Source organism: Bombina bombina, chromosome 2, assembly GCF_027579735.1.
Source record: "Bombina bombina isolate aBomBom1 chromosome 2, aBomBom1.pri, whole genome shotgun sequence".
Classification (NCBI taxonomy): Eukaryota; Metazoa; Chordata; class Amphibia; order Anura; family Bombinatoridae; genus Bombina; species Bombina bombina.
In genome coordinates this window covers 1,243,228,059-1,243,243,095 of record NC_069500.1, presented here as the reverse complement: position 1 = coordinate 1,243,243,095, position 15,037 = coordinate 1,243,228,059, and the positions used below count along the sequence as shown (strand labels likewise).

Genomic DNA, 15,037 nt, shown 5'->3' with positions numbered 1-15,037 from the left:
GAAAAAGATTGACTGACAGAAAAGAATTCGTATGCCAAATGTAAATAATTATTTCACCGCTTAGGTAGCAAGTCATTAAAGGGGTCTCAAGAGAAAATGAGGCAAAATAAACTGCGCCTGAAGCAGCTACCGTCCCACCGCACCCATGCACTGAGCTTCCAACGGAAGGTAGTTCATGGTAGGAAGAGACACACCCTCTGAATCCTACATTGCGAAGTTCCATTTAAAAAAAAGATGCATAAGGATTCAGTCTAATATGACTCCTGTAAATGATACCCTTATAGTAGATTATAATGAGCCTTTAGGGTACATCAATACTCCAACCATGGTCTTGAATGAAGACAGAAACTGGAGAGTATAAGCAATAGCTATATACAGGCAATAATCTTGCACTAGTATGTCATTCAGATAAGGAGCAACTAAAATGTCCTTATTCTGAGCACTGGCATGGTTTTATCCAACACGGGTGGTAAACTGGTTTTGCAGATATACAAACCTCAGTTACTGAAAGTAATCCCTGTGTAAAGGGATGTGCAGCTAAGAATCACAGAGGTCTATACTAGCCATAAATTGACCCTTTGGATGAAGGGTAAAAAAACAGTGGGGAATGTTCCCAGTATACAAATGGAAACCCTGACCAACATGTTTAGGGATGTTAAATCTGCAACAATCCCTTTGGACAATGAACCGATTGGGGTAAAAATTCTTGACCCTGAGGTTACACAGGTACTGGATTAATTTATTCCCCTATCCTCTAAATCCTTATATAAAGGCTGCTGCCTCAGAAGGATCTTTGGCAACATGAGATAGCAACACTGGTCAATAAGGCACTAAACAGAGCAGAGTCCAGCACATCCAGTTCAACTGTGCTCGCTGCAGGGGGGAGACTGTCCACTCAGAGGTACAAACAAACAGAGAGAGCAGCAGCACCAGTCTCAAAACTTGTATTCAGGACAAAAGAAGGTGAATAAACACCACGTTTCGGGACTCAGCCCTTAATCATGTGAAACGTTGTGTTTGTTCACCTTTTGTCCTGAATAAAAGTTTTGAAAGTGGTGCTGCTGCTCTCTCTGTTTGTTTGTACCTCTGAGTGGACAGTAAGGAAGACTCTGTTTCAAGGAGAAAAAGCTATTGATCTCTTTAAGCACAAAGAGAATCAGTCCAGATATCTGCACTATTTTTCCTGATGGATCCAAAATAAATAAACTTATACAATGCTTATTGAATCTGTACATGATATTAGTAGCAGCTGTGGTATACATGTACCTTCTTAAGCATGTGCACATATTTGTATTGCCATGTAGCCTTACAGACAAAGGAGCAGCACATATAGATCAACAGGTACTCAGATACTTGTTAATTCATGTCCATAGAAGCAGAGACTGTGTATACTTTCTAAATACACAATACACATGCTCAGTATCTGCATGATAAACAGGTGTGCATACATATAAATGACCCATACAATAGAAATACAAGAGATATCAATATATCTTATCTCTAAAGGATCTCCAATGTTAAATATCTGCATAATAGAACCTATGTGCATAGATATAAATTACACATAACATAGGTAGGAAAGTGATACCAATAGATCTCATCTCTGTTGTATATTAAAATTTGGATAAATCCTGCAGAACTGCATTAAGAAATAAACCTGCAGAGTACAATGCATAAAAGGTACATCCCTAAAGGTTATATACTATATAATCAAGTACACTAATTGTATAGGCTATATAATGTCTTGCATATCTACAGAGACTATGATGATTATTTATGCCGCTAAACATGCAATGCACATAGACAGCTCTTAGCAATTTGTATATCCCAATAGTGTACAAAAACCTGCATAATGTACATAACTGCAAAAAATATTCCAAAGAGCATGAAAAGTACAACAGTATATAAAATGCAGACTGACATTTATGTATTTATGTTTACATCCCCTGGCAATGGTGGGAGTACAATGCTTAGTTGACTTATAAATAAGTATTTATAGCGCAGATAGTTATAATAAATGGTAATAGCACCATATGTCATTATGTTCCGTACAATATAAAATTGCACATATTACAGTATGTAAACAAACTGTAAATACATAGATACACATATAAATACATATGTACACATATACAGACATATAAATACATATTTAGAAATGTATATGTATGTATCGCTATGTTAAAGCCCTTTGCAGTCCTCATATCTTTGAGCCCTTATAATTTTCTTTGTGCAATATTTTTTTAGAATAATTTTATTAGATGGTGTTATTATGAGCGTAACTGTACTTTGTAATGTATTTTTGATGTGTTTTGTGCAACTTTTTTGTTTTGTGAAACAGTTAACCAGAGCTCTGTGGACACGCTAACTTGATGCATGTTAACTTCAATAGCGCTCAAGCGATCACGTTTACTTTTAACTTGTAATACAAGCGAAAAACCCAAAGCATGCAAACACCCGCGATAAACCCTTATTGCTCGTGCGCCACTCGTAATCTGGCCCTTTGTGTGGCATATGTGTGTAGCTGATAATCCCTTGCGGTGCTCAGCTCAGGTATAGGCAAATATATGGGGCAATCTCTTATTGCAGCTTTACATTTAAATTATGTAAATGCATCATCGGTTATAAAAAAATAAATATCTTTTTCATTTTAGGTTTGAACGTGCCCAAAAGTCACAGAATTTAATTAGTTCTCTTCAAACAATATTTTAACATGTTTGTGGTTCTTTCAAATGTGAAAGAGAAATGTTTTGCTCTCCAGGGCCCTTTGCAAGAGCTACTTTTGCACCAGTTACTTTGCTGCAACAGGGGTGGGTTCAGTTACATTTGAATGATTTGACACATTTAACCCTTCTGTCCCCAGTCTTCCTGCCCTGCATCCCCTGTAAAGCGCTACAGTAACTGCTGGCTCATTACAAATGAAGGTGATCATTGAACTAAGATACAAGTATGGTGCATTTTCAAAATTAGATTTATATAGAAATACTAAATCTGGTATTTTAAAGTGAAGGTACATTTTGATGAATTAGTGTCCGGTTTTTAATAAACCTATTAAAAACAAGGGCACTTTAATTTATCAAAATTGACATTTCATTGTTTTCTTCAAAAACTTACCTTTTAATCCTGAATGCCGCTCCAGCGATTCCCCCGGCTGTCGGAAGCCTCTGCAGACGTCAGAAATGATGAATCAGGCTTCCTCCAATTACAGCTCCCCCCCCCCCCCGGGGGAATCTTGGCCTGATGCAACCCTGTGATTGGAGGAAGCTGTATTCGTCATTTTGGACCCGCAAAGACGGGTCGCGACGGGGAGAGGAAGTGCTGGAGTGGCTGCCAGGATTAAAAGGTAAGTTTTTGAAGAAAACCGTGAAATGTCAATTTTGATGAATTAAAGTGGCCTTGTTTTTAATAGGTTTATTAAAAACAGGGCACTAATTCATCAAAATGGACCTTCACTTTAACACATCTCCTATTAGTGCAGGAGACGAGTCACAGCAGAGTGTAAACCCTGTGAAAAGTGCTGTATTATTATACAAGCTGGTAGATTTCAGTTGACCCAAGAATACAATGTTGTGCAGATAACATTTCATAGAGTAGATATTGAAAAAGCTTTAGCAAAAACAGAACATTGCATATTGTTACCGGACACCCTGTCCTATAAAGCACACAGACAGACATTGATCCTATACCTTTTCTTTGATCACAGTTACAGTAGCATCTGCCACATTCATGATAACTGGAGTCCAGTCCTCCTTGTTTGTGGGGTTCATGAGCTCTTCAATGGCTTCATTTAGGACATCCATACCTGGAATCAAGTTATTCAAATTAATAACAATATACACATTCGTTACTGCAGTAGATAACGGCAACATTGCTATACCTGCCTTTGTCTTTTTGTATATTAATCCTTTACTAAACAAAAACAAACTACTTTTTCCACAAGAATAAATCAGCAAAATGACAAAATTAAAATTAAAGTTATTCTAGGGAGATCTGTTGTGCTGAATAAAGAGTACTCACTAGTTCCTCAACCTCCCCGGTTCCTTTATTATTTTATGCAGCCTTAGTGAATCATCTCCCTAAAATGACACAGCGACTGGTACAGCTGGAGAGACTAGTCAGGGAGGAGCTTGGCAGACTAGCCAGGGAGGAGCTTTGCAGACTAGCCAGGGAGGAGCTGGGGAGACTAGTCAGGGAGGAGCTTGGCAGACTAGCCAGGGAGGAGCTTTGCAGACTAGCCAGGGAGGAGCTGGGCAGACTAGCCAGGGAGGAGCTGGGCAGACTAGCCAGGGAGGAGCTGGAGAGACTAGCCAGGGAGGAGCTGGGGAGACTAGCCAGGGAGGAGCTTGGCAGACTAGCCAGGGAGGAGCTGGAGAGACTAGCCAGGGAGGAGCTGGAGAGACTAGCCAGGGAGGAGCTGGGCAGACTAGCCAGGGAGGAGCTGGGCAGACTAGCCAGGGAGGAGCTGGGCAGACTAGCCAGGGAGGAGCTGAGCAGACTAGCCAGGGAGGAGCTGGGCAGACTAGCCAGGGAGGAGCTGGGCAGACTAGCCAGGGAGGAGCTGGAGAGACTAGCCAGGGAGGAGCTGGGGAGACTAGCCAGGGAGGAACTGGGGAGACTAGCCAGGGAGGAGCTAGGGAGACTAGCCAGGGAGGAGCTGGGGAGACTAGCCAGGGAGGAGCTGGGCAGACTAGCAAGAGAGGAGCTGGGCAGACTAGCCAGGGAGGAGCTGGGCAGACTAGCCAGGGAGGAGCTGGGGAGACTAGCCAGGGAGGAGCTGGGGAGACTAGCCAGGGAGGAGCTGGGGAGACTAGCCAAGAAGGAGTTGGGGAGACTAGCCAGGGAGGAGCTGGAGAGACTAGCCAGGGAGGAGCTGGGGAGACTAGCCAGGGAGGAGCTGGGCAGACTAGCCAGGGAGGAGCTGGGGAGACTAGCCAGGGAGGAGCTGGGCAGACTAGCCAGGGAGGAGCTGGGCAGACTAGCCAGGGAGGAGCTGGGCAGACTAGCCAGGGAGGAGCTGGGCAGACTAGCCAGGGAGGAGCAGGGCAGACTAGCCAGGGAGGAGCTGGAGAGACTAGCCAGGGAGGAGCTGGGGAGACTAGCCAGGGAGGAACTGGGGAGACTAGCCAGGGAGGAGCTAGGGAGACTAGCCAGGGAGGAGCTGGGGAGACTAGCCAGGGAGGAGCTGGGCAGACTAGCCAGAGAGGAGCTGGGCAGACTAGCCAGGGAGGAGCTGGGCAGACTAGCCAGGGAGGAGCTGGGCAGACTATCCAGGGAGGAGCTGGGCAGACTAGCCAGGGAGGAGCTGGGCAGACTAGCCAGGGAGGAGCTGGGTAGACTAGCCAGGGAGGAGCTGGGCAGACTAGCCAGGGAGGAGCTGGGGAGACTAGCCAGGGAGGAGCTGGGCAGACTAGCCAGGGAGGAGCTGGGGAGACTAGCCAGGGAGGAGCTGGAGAGACTAGCCAGGGAGGAGCTGGGGAGACTAGCCAGGGAGGAGCTGGGGAGACTAGCCAAGAAGGAGTTGGGGAGACTAGCCAGGGAGGAGCTGGAGAGACTAGCCAGGGAGGAGCTGGGGAGACTAGCCAGGGAGGAGCTGGGGAGACTAGCCAGGGAGGAGCTGGGGAGACTAGCCAGGGAGGAGCTGGGGAGACTAGCCAAGAAGGAGTTGGGGAGACTAGCCAGGGAGGAGCTGGAGAGACTAGCCAGGGAGGAGCTGGGGAGACTAGCCAGGGAGGAGCTGGGGAGACTAGCCAGGGAGGAGCTGGGGAGACTAGCCAGGGAGGAGCTGGAGAGACTAGCCAGGGAGGAGCTGGGGAGACTAGCCAGGGAGGAGCTGGGGAGACTAGCTAGGGAGCAGCTGGGGAAACTAGCCAGGGAGCAGCTGGGGAGACTAGCCAGGGAGGAGCTGGGGAGACTAGCCAGGGAGGAGCTGGGCAGACTAGCCAGGGAGAAGCTGGGCAGACTAGCCAGGGAGGAGCTGGAGAGAATAGCCAGGGAGGAGCTGGACAGACTAGCCAGAGAGGAGCTGGGGAGACTAGCCAGGGAGGAGCTGGGCAGACTAGCCAGGGAGAAGCTGGGTAGACTAGCCAGGGAGGAGCTGAAGAGACTAGCCAGGGAGGAGCTGGGCAGACTAGCCAGGGAGGAGCTGGGCAGACTAGCCAGGGAGAAGCTGGGTAGACTAGCCAGGGAGGAGCTGGAGAGACTCGCCAGGGAGGAGCTGGGCAGACTAGCCAGGGAGAAGCTGGGCAGACTAGCCAGGGAGAAGCTGGGCAGACTAGCCAGGGAGGAGCTGGAGAGACTAGCCAGGGAGGAGCTGGGCAGACTAGCCAGGGAGGAGCTGGAGAGACTAGCCAGGGAGGAGCTGGGGAGACTAGCCAGGGAGGAGCTGGACAGACTAGCCAGGGAGGAGCTGGACAGACTAGCCAGGGAGGAGCTGGACAGACTAGCCAGAGAGGAGCTGGGCAGACTAGCCAGGGAGGAGCTGGGGAGACTAGCCAGGGAGGAGCTGGGGAGACTAGCCAGGGAGGAGCTGGGGAGACTAGCCAGGGAGGAGCTGGGGAGACTAGCCAGGGAGGAGCTGGGGCAGACTAGCCAGGGAGGAGCTGGGGAGACTAGCCAGGGAGGAGCTGGGGAGACTAGCCAGGGAGGAGCTGGGGAGACTAGCCAGGGAGGAGCAGGGCAGACTAGCCAGGGAGGAGCTGGAGAGACTAGCCAGGGAGGAGCTGGAGAGAATAGCCAGGGAGGAGCTGGACAGACTAGCCAGAGAGGAGCTGGGGAGACTAGCCAGGGAGGAGCTGGGCAGACTAGCCAGGGAGAAGCTGGGTAGACTAGCCAGGGAGGAGCTGTAGAGACTAGCCAGGGAGGAGCTGGGCAGACTAGCCAGGGAGGAGCTGGGCAGACTAGCCAGGGAGAAGCTGGGTAGACTAGCCAGGGAGGAGCTGGAGAGACTCGCCAGGGAGGAGCTGGGCAGACTAGCCAGGGAGAAGCTGGGCAGACTAGCCAGGGAGAAGCTGGGCAGACTAGCCAGGGAGGAGCTGGAGAGACTAGCCAGGGAGGAGCTGGGCAGACTAGCCAGGGAGGAGCTGGAGAGACTAGCCAGGGAGGAGCTGGGGAGACTAGCCAGGGAGGAGCTGGACAGACTAGCCAGGGAGGAGCTGGACAGACTAGCCAGGGAGGAGCTGGACAGACTAGCCAGGGAGGAGCTGGGCAGACTAGCCAGGGAGGAGCTGGGGAGACTAGCCAGGGAGGAGCTGGGGAGACTAGCCAGGGAGGAGCTGGGGAGACTAGCCAGGGAGGAGCTGGGGAGACTAGCCAGGGAGGAGCTGGGGCAGACTAGCCAGGGAGGAGCTGGGGAGACTAGCCAGGGAGGAGCTGGGGAGACTAGCCAGGGAGGAGCTGGGGAGACTAGCCAGGGAGGAGCAGGGCAGACTAGCCAGGGAGGAGCTGGAGAGACTAGCCAGGGAGGAGCTGGAGAGACTAGCCAGGGAGGAGCTGGAGAGACTAGCCAGGGAGGAGCTGGGGAGACTAGCCAGGGAGGAGCTGGGGAGACTAGCCAGGGAGGAGCTGGGGAGACTAGCCAGGGAGGAGCTGGAGAGACTAGCCAGGGAGGAGCTGGGGAGACTAGCCAGGGAGGAGCTGAGCAGACTAGCCAGGGAGGAGCTGGAGAGACTAGCCAGGGAGGAGCTGGGGAGACTAGCAAGGGAGGAGCTGGGCAGACTAGCCAGGGAGGAGCTGGGGAGACTAGCCAGGGAGGAGCTGGAGAGACTAGCCAGGGAGGAGCTGAGGAGACTAGCCAGGGAAGAGCTGGAGAGACTAGCCAGGGAGGAGCTGAGCAGACTAGCCAGGGAGGAGCTGGAGAGACTAGCCAGGGAGGAGCTGGGGAGACTAGCCAGGGAGGAGCTGGGCAGACTAGCCAGGGAGGAGCTGGGCAGACTAGCCAGGGAGGAGCTGGGGAGACTAGCCAGGGAGGAGCTGGAGAGACTAGCCAGGGAGGAGCTGGGGAGACTAGCCAGGGAGGAGCTGGGGAGACTAGCCAGGGAGGAGCTGGGGAGACTAGCCAGGGAGGAGCTGGAGAGACTAGCCAGGGAGGAGCTGGGCAGACTAGCCAGGGAGGAGCTGGGGAGACTAGCCAGGGAGGAGCTGGAGAGACTAGCCAGGGAGGAGCTGGGGAGACTAGCCAGGGAGGAGCTGGGGAGACTAGCCAAGAAGGAGTTGGGGAGACTAGCCAGGGAGGAGCTGGAGAGACTAGCCAGGGAGGAGCTGGGGAGACTAGCCAGGGAGGAGCTGGGGAGACTAGCCAGGGAGGAGCTGGGGAGACTAGCCAGGGAGGAGCTGGGGAGACTAGCCAAGAAGGAGTTGGGGAGACTAGCCAGGGAGGAGCTGGAGAGACTAGCCAGGGAGGAGCTGGGGAGACTAGCCAGGGAGGAGCTGGGGAGACTAGCCAGGGAGGAGCTGGGGAGACTAGCCAGGGAGGAGCTGGAGAGACTAGCCAGGGAGGAGCTGGGGAGACTAGCCAGGGAGGAGCTGGGGAGACTAGCTAGGGAGCAGCTGGGGAAACTAGCCAGGGAGCAGCTGGGGAGACTAGCCAGGGAGGAGCTGGGGAGACTAGCCAGGGAGGAGCTGGGCAGACTAGCCAGGGAGAAGCTGGGCAGACTAGCCAGGGAGGAGCTGGAGAGAATAGCCAGGGAGGAGCTGGACAGACTAGCCAGGGAGGAGCTGGGGAGACTAGCCAGGGAGGAGCTGGGCAGACTAGCCAGGGAGAAGCTGGGTAGACTAGCCAGGGAGGAGCTGAAGAGACTAGCCAGGGAGGAGCTGGGCAGACTAGCCAGGGAGGAGCTGGGCAGACTAGCCAGGGAGAAGCTGGGTAGACTAGCCAGGGAGGAGCTGGAGAGACTCGCCAGGGAGGAGCTGGGCAGACTAGCCAGGGAGAAGCTGGGCAGACTAGCCAGGGAGAAGCTGGGCAGACTAGCCAGGGAGGAGCTGGAGAGACTAGCCAGGGAGGAGCTGGGCAGACTAGCCAGGGAGGAGCTGGAGAGACTAGCCAGGGAGGAGCTGGGGAGACTAGCCAGGGAGGAGCTGGGGAGACTAGCCAGGGAGGAGCTGGACAGACTAGCCAGGGAGGAGCTGGACAGACTAGCCAGAGAGGAGCTGGGCAGACTAGCCAGGGAGGAGCTGGGGAGACTAGCCAGGGAGGAGCTGGGGAGACTAGCCAGGGAGGAGCTGGGGAGACTAGCCAGGGAGGAGCTGGGGAGACTAGCCAGGGAGGAGCTGGGGCAGACTAGCCAGGGAGGAGCTGGGGAGACTAGCCAGGGAGGAGCTGGGGAGACTAGCCAGGGAGGAGCAGGGCAGACTAGCCAGGGAGGAGCTGGAGAGACTAGCCAGGGAGGAGCTGGAGAGACTAGCCAGGGAGGAGCTGGAGAGACTAGCCAGGGAGGAGCTGGGGAGACTAGCCAGGGAGGAGCTGGGGAGACTAGCCAGGGAGGAGCTGGGGAGACTAGCCAGGGAGGAGCTGGAGAGACTAGCCAGGGAGGAGCTGGGGAGACTAGCCAGGGAGGAGCTGAGCAGACTAGCCAGGGAGGAGCTGGAGAGACTAGCCAGGGAGGAGCTGGGGAGACTAGCAAGGGAGGAGCTGGGCAGACTAGCCAGGGAGGAGCTGGGGAGACTAGCCAGGGAGGAGCTGGAGAGACTAGCCAGGGAGGAGCTGAGGAGACTAGCCAGGGAGGAGCTGGAGAGACTAGCCAGGGAGGAGCTGAGCAGACTAGCCAGGGAGGAGCTGGAGAGACTAGCCAGGGAGGAGCTGGGGAGACTAGCCAGGGAGGAGCTGGGCAGACTAGCCAGGGAGGAGCTGGGCAGACTAGCCAGGGAGGAGCTGGGGAGACTAGCCAGGGAGGAGCTGGAGAGACTAGCCAGGGAGGAGCTGGGGAGACTAGCCAGGGAGGAGCTGGGGAGACTAGCCAGGGAGGAGCTGGGGAGACTAGCCAGGGAGGAGCTGGAGAGACTAGCCAGGGAGGAGCTGGAGAGACTAGCCAGGGAGGAGCTGGGGAGACTAGCCAGGGAGGAGCTGGGGAGACTAGCCAGGGAGGAGCTGGGGAGACTAGCCAGGGAGGAGCTGGAGAGACTAGCCAGGGAGGAGCTGGAGAGACTAGCCAGGGAGGAGCTGGGCAGACTAGCCAGGGAGGAGCTGGAGAGACTAGCCAGGGAGGAGCTGGGCAGACTAGCCAGGGAGGAGCTGGGGAGACTAGCCAGGGAGGAGCTGGGGAGACTAGCCAGGGAGGAGCTGGGGAGACTAGCCAGGGAGGAGCTGGGCAGACTAGCCAGGGAGGAGCTGAGCCAGGGAGGAGACTAGCCAGGGAGGAGCTGGGCAGACTAGCCAGGGAGGAGCTGGCAGACTGGAGCGAACTCAGTAACAGCAATGTGCATGCGGATTAAAAGATATTGCTAAGTCAGAAAATGCAAACATAATATTTTTTGTTTCTCCAACTCTAGGAGTAGGAAGATACCTTAAACCAAAGGGATGAGAAACAACAAAAATGTTCTTTCATGATTCAGATAGAGCATCTAATTTTAAACAACTTTCTAATGTACTTCTATTATTACAGTTTCTTTGTTTTCTTGGTATCTTTTGTTGAAAAGCAGGGACGTAAGCTCAGGATCGTGCAAATACCTGGAGCATAACATGGTAGCAGTTTCACAACAATGTTATCCATTTGCAAGAGCACCAGATGGCAGCACTATTTCCTGCCATGTAATGCTCCAGACACCTACCTAGGTATCTCTTCAATAAAGAATATAATGGGAACGAGGCAAATGTGAGAATAGAAGTTTTTAAAAATTGTATGATCTGTCTGAATCACAAAAGAAAATGTTTGGGTTTCATATCTCTTTAAAAGGACATAAAAGTGCAAAAGAAAATGCTCTTATGTCTTAGAGCATTTTATTAATGAACTGTTATTTGCATAAGAGGTTAAACACATACTTAAGGTTGGCCCCAGAGCAGCATTGCATTGCAGGGACCCAGCTATACACATCTGGTGAGCCAATGACAAGAATTGTATGTATGCTGCCATCAATCACCAGCAAGCACACAGTAGTCCAATGGTTCTCGTGAGCCTACCTAGGTATGCTTTACAACCAAGGATACCAAAGAGAACAAAGCTAATTTGGTAAGAGAAGTACATTGAAAAATTCTCTTAAAATAACATGTGGTCTGAACCATGAGAATATTTATGAGTATGACAACACATTGTGTTATGCACTTCTTATTGCACTGTTGTCCAAATTAATATCAGACTTTTTGCACTGTAAAATTAAAGGGACACTGAACCCAATTTTTTTCTTTCGTGATTCAGGTACAGCATGCAATGTTATATAACTTTCTAATTTACTCCTATTATCAAATTGTCTTAATTCTCTTGGTATCTTTATTTGAAAAGCAAGAATGTAAGTTTAGATGCTGGACCATTGTTGGTGAACAACCTGGGTTGTTATTACTGATTGGTGGATAAATTCACCCACCAACAAACAAGTGCTGTCCAGGGCCTGAACCAAAAAAACTTAGATGCCTTCTTTTTCAAATAAAGATAGCAAGAGAACAAAGAAAAATTGATAATAGGAGTAAATTAGAAAGTGGCTTAAAATTGTATGCTTTATCTGAATCACAAAAGAAACATTTGGGTTAAGTGTCCCTTTAAGGTCAAAATAAACCTAAAGGACATCCTTCTGTAAGACCACCATTCTAGGCCGGGCACGTGTATTAAATAATAAGAATTAATAGCACTGTAAATGCATGGTTCTATAGGAATACAAAATGAAATGCGGTACTAGATTATGACTTAAGTATCTTACCATTGTTGTCTATAAAGGGAGCACATGTAAGTGCTAAATGTAAATGTAACACTGACCTTTTACCTTACCTATTGGTTTAGAGACAGGTACCATGCCCAAATACAGCAAGTGGAACTTCTGTACAAGTTCAGTCTTTGGTGTTGGGAAATCTACTGCACAAGAACAAAAACATTGCAGCAATAAAACAACCAATAAAATACAGCGCAAACATTGCAGTAAATAACTAATAAATAACCCATTGACAAGGAACAATAGAAACAAAACCTGATCCTTTTTATTAAGCAAATCAAGGTTTTCGTGTTAATCACTTTAGCAAGCCAGTCACGTGGCACCGTAGTAGGGGAAAGGTTAATGTGCTTAAAGGGACATGAAACCCAATTTTTTTCTTTTGTGATTTAGAAAGAGCATGTCATTTTAAACAACTTTATAATTTACTTCTATTATCTAATTTTCTTCATTCTCTTGATATCACTTGCTGAAAAGCATATCTAGATATGCTCAGTAGCTGCTGATTAGTTGCTGCACATAGAGGCCTTGTGTGATTGGCTCACACATGTGCATTGCTATTTCTTCAACAAAGGATATCTAAAGAATTGAGCAAATTAGATAATAGAAGTAAATTGGAAAGTTGTTTAAAATTACATGCCCTATCTGAATCATGAAAGTTTAATTTTGACTAGACTGTCCCTTTAACAGATAAACCAAACAAAATTGTAATTAGTTTTCCATTTATTTTATTAATTTGTTTCTGCAACTGGAGATGACAATACATCAGTATACTTCACAACTACATGCAAAAATATTGTTCTCATTTAAAACTGCTTGTATGTGTATGTATTTGTACAGGTTATGAAAATGTCTTGGCATTTATAAAATAGGCTTAAAGGGACATTAAACACCTTCTAAGCCTTAAAGGGACAGTTTACTCAAAAATGTTCTCCCCTTTAATTTGTTCCCAATGAGCCACTTTACCTGCTGGAGTGTTCTAAATTGTTTACACGTATTTCCATTAACCTTATATTGGCATTTCAATTAGTTTATTTAGCCTGTGGTATCCCCACTCATCCTGAAAGTTAACACAGCCAGTAGAATAAATTACACTCCCAGTGGGGTATACAAGAGATAAGGTAATAAAATGTTAATTTTCTATTGTTCTCTACAAGTGTTAATGATTGGTTTATGGACAGTTATAAGATAAAGAAGCAGATATATATACACAATGTGATAAAGTAATGAGATCTGATTATACCTACAAGCTCAACCATTTTGTTAGGTTGTGGCTTCAAAACACAAAATCTGCTAATTCACACACAAAAAAACTTAAAAAAGCAAATCTCATACATTTTATACACTGCATCTGGTAAAAAAAGTAATTGGAAACGCATTAAGGGAAAAATAATTTTAAAGTATACTGTCCCTTTAACTCTAACTCCTGATCAATCAAAATCAAGTAAGCATGGATGTCTATACCATCTTGTTAGCTTGATCAAAAAAGTGTTTGCAATTACAATGTTGTACCTGCGCTTGATGCTCCTATGCATGCTGACATATTGTAACATACGTTACACACGAACACAGCAGTCACGTAAAGCGTAAGGCACATTGCTCTATTATGTATGCGGCTTAGAAGAATCACATCTGCAGCGCTCGCTCACTGTGCAGAGCATGTGCTGCAGTGTTTGTGGAGACATTTTTATCTGTGAAGGATATAGCAATAAGAAGTATTTTCAACATTATAATATATATTAAAACTTTTATTGTTCAAACTGCTCCCTCTCTTCCCCTCCCTCCTCGGAGCTTGCTGTTTTCAATTTGTCTGTAGCCGTGCACTCACTTCATCAGATTTGTTTAGGAAACATTAAAAAGTGTGATGCGGTTTGAACAATAAAACTTTTAATATATATTACGATGTTGAAAATACTTTTTATTAAGCTTCATACATAATAGAACAGCGTGCCTTGTGTGTAAATTATGTTACAATATGGCAGCATGCATTGGAGCATCAAGCGCAGGTACAACATTGGGGTTGAAACAATTTGGGGTAAGCTAACAAGATGGCATAGACATCCGTGCTTACTTGATTTTGATTAATCAGAAGGAGTTAGATTTAAGGATTTTAGCAGTCACGGGGTCGATCCGATATAAATCGTCGCCCGCAAAAGCCGGCAACGCCAATATTTGCGCGGATTTGGTATCACATATACGGCGTAACCTAGAAGTTACGCCCGTATATTTCTGCCGTCGCCCGCAGTTTTTTGGGCCATAGGCAGGTATACCAAACCCGCGCAGTTTGGTATCCAATATGCAGCGTAAGGACTTACGTGGCGAAAATGGAGAAAACTTACTCCATTTTCACCTCGCCACAAAAAGCAGCCGTAAGAAGCCTTACGCTGACTATTGGAGCCCCGTAACTCCCTAAACTAACTAGAAAATAAACCTAACACCTAACGCATGCGCAATGTCTATCTCCCTGTCAACCGCGATCTGCTAAAATAAACCTAACACCTAACGCATGCGCAATGTCTATCTCCCTGTCAACCGCGATCTGCTAAAATAAACCTAACACCTAACGCATGCGCAATGTCTATCTCCCTGTCAACCACGATCCCCCCCCCCCCCCGAAATCCCTAATAAAGTTATTACCCCCTAAACCGCCGCTCCCGGACCCCGCCGCCATCTACATAAACTAACCCCCTACTGTGAGCCTCTAAAACCGCCGCCATCTACCTTATCTATCCCCTAATCTGACCCCTTACACCGCCGCCACCTATATAAAAATTATTAACCCCTAATGTAAGCCCCTTACACCGCCGCCATCTCTATTAAAATGATTAACCCCTAATTTAATCTACCTACCCCGCCGCCAGCTATGTTATCTATATTAACCCTAAGTATATTATAGTTAATATAGGTATTACATTATATATATTAACTATATTAACCCTAATTATATTAGGGTTAATATAGTTAATATAGTTACTATAGTATTTATATTAACTATATTAACTCTATCTAACCCTAACTAAATTTATATTAAATTAATCTAATTCATTTATAAACTAAAATATTCCTATTTAAATCTAAATACTTACCTATAAAATAAACCCTAAGATAGCTACAATATAATTAATAATTACATTGTAGCTATGTTAGGGTTAATATTTATTTTACAGGTAAATTGTTAATTATTTTAACT

The 15,037-nt window shown here is 48.2% G+C and overlaps 1 protein-coding gene across 9 annotated transcripts in view; it reads right to left on the bottom strand.

Moving 5' to 3' along the window:
- APBB2 (amyloid beta precursor protein binding family B member 2) overlaps positions 1–15,037 on the bottom strand; it is a 919,850-nt gene that overhangs the window by 14,361 nt on the left and 890,452 nt on the right. For 3 of the 9 annotated variants that reach the window (XM_053704021.1, XM_053704026.1, XM_053704023.1), the window contains 2 exons: positions 11,898–11,993; positions 3,687–3,802 (listed from right to left, as the gene is read on the bottom strand). In XM_053704021.1, coding sequence (XP_053559996.1) covers positions 3,687–3,802; positions 11,898–11,993 — 212 coding nt within the window. The remainder of the gene's footprint in view (positions 1–3,686; positions 3,803–11,897; positions 11,994–15,037) is intronic. The other 6 variants (XM_053704025.1, XM_053704030.1, XM_053704031.1 and 3 more) reach the window with 3 other exon arrangements.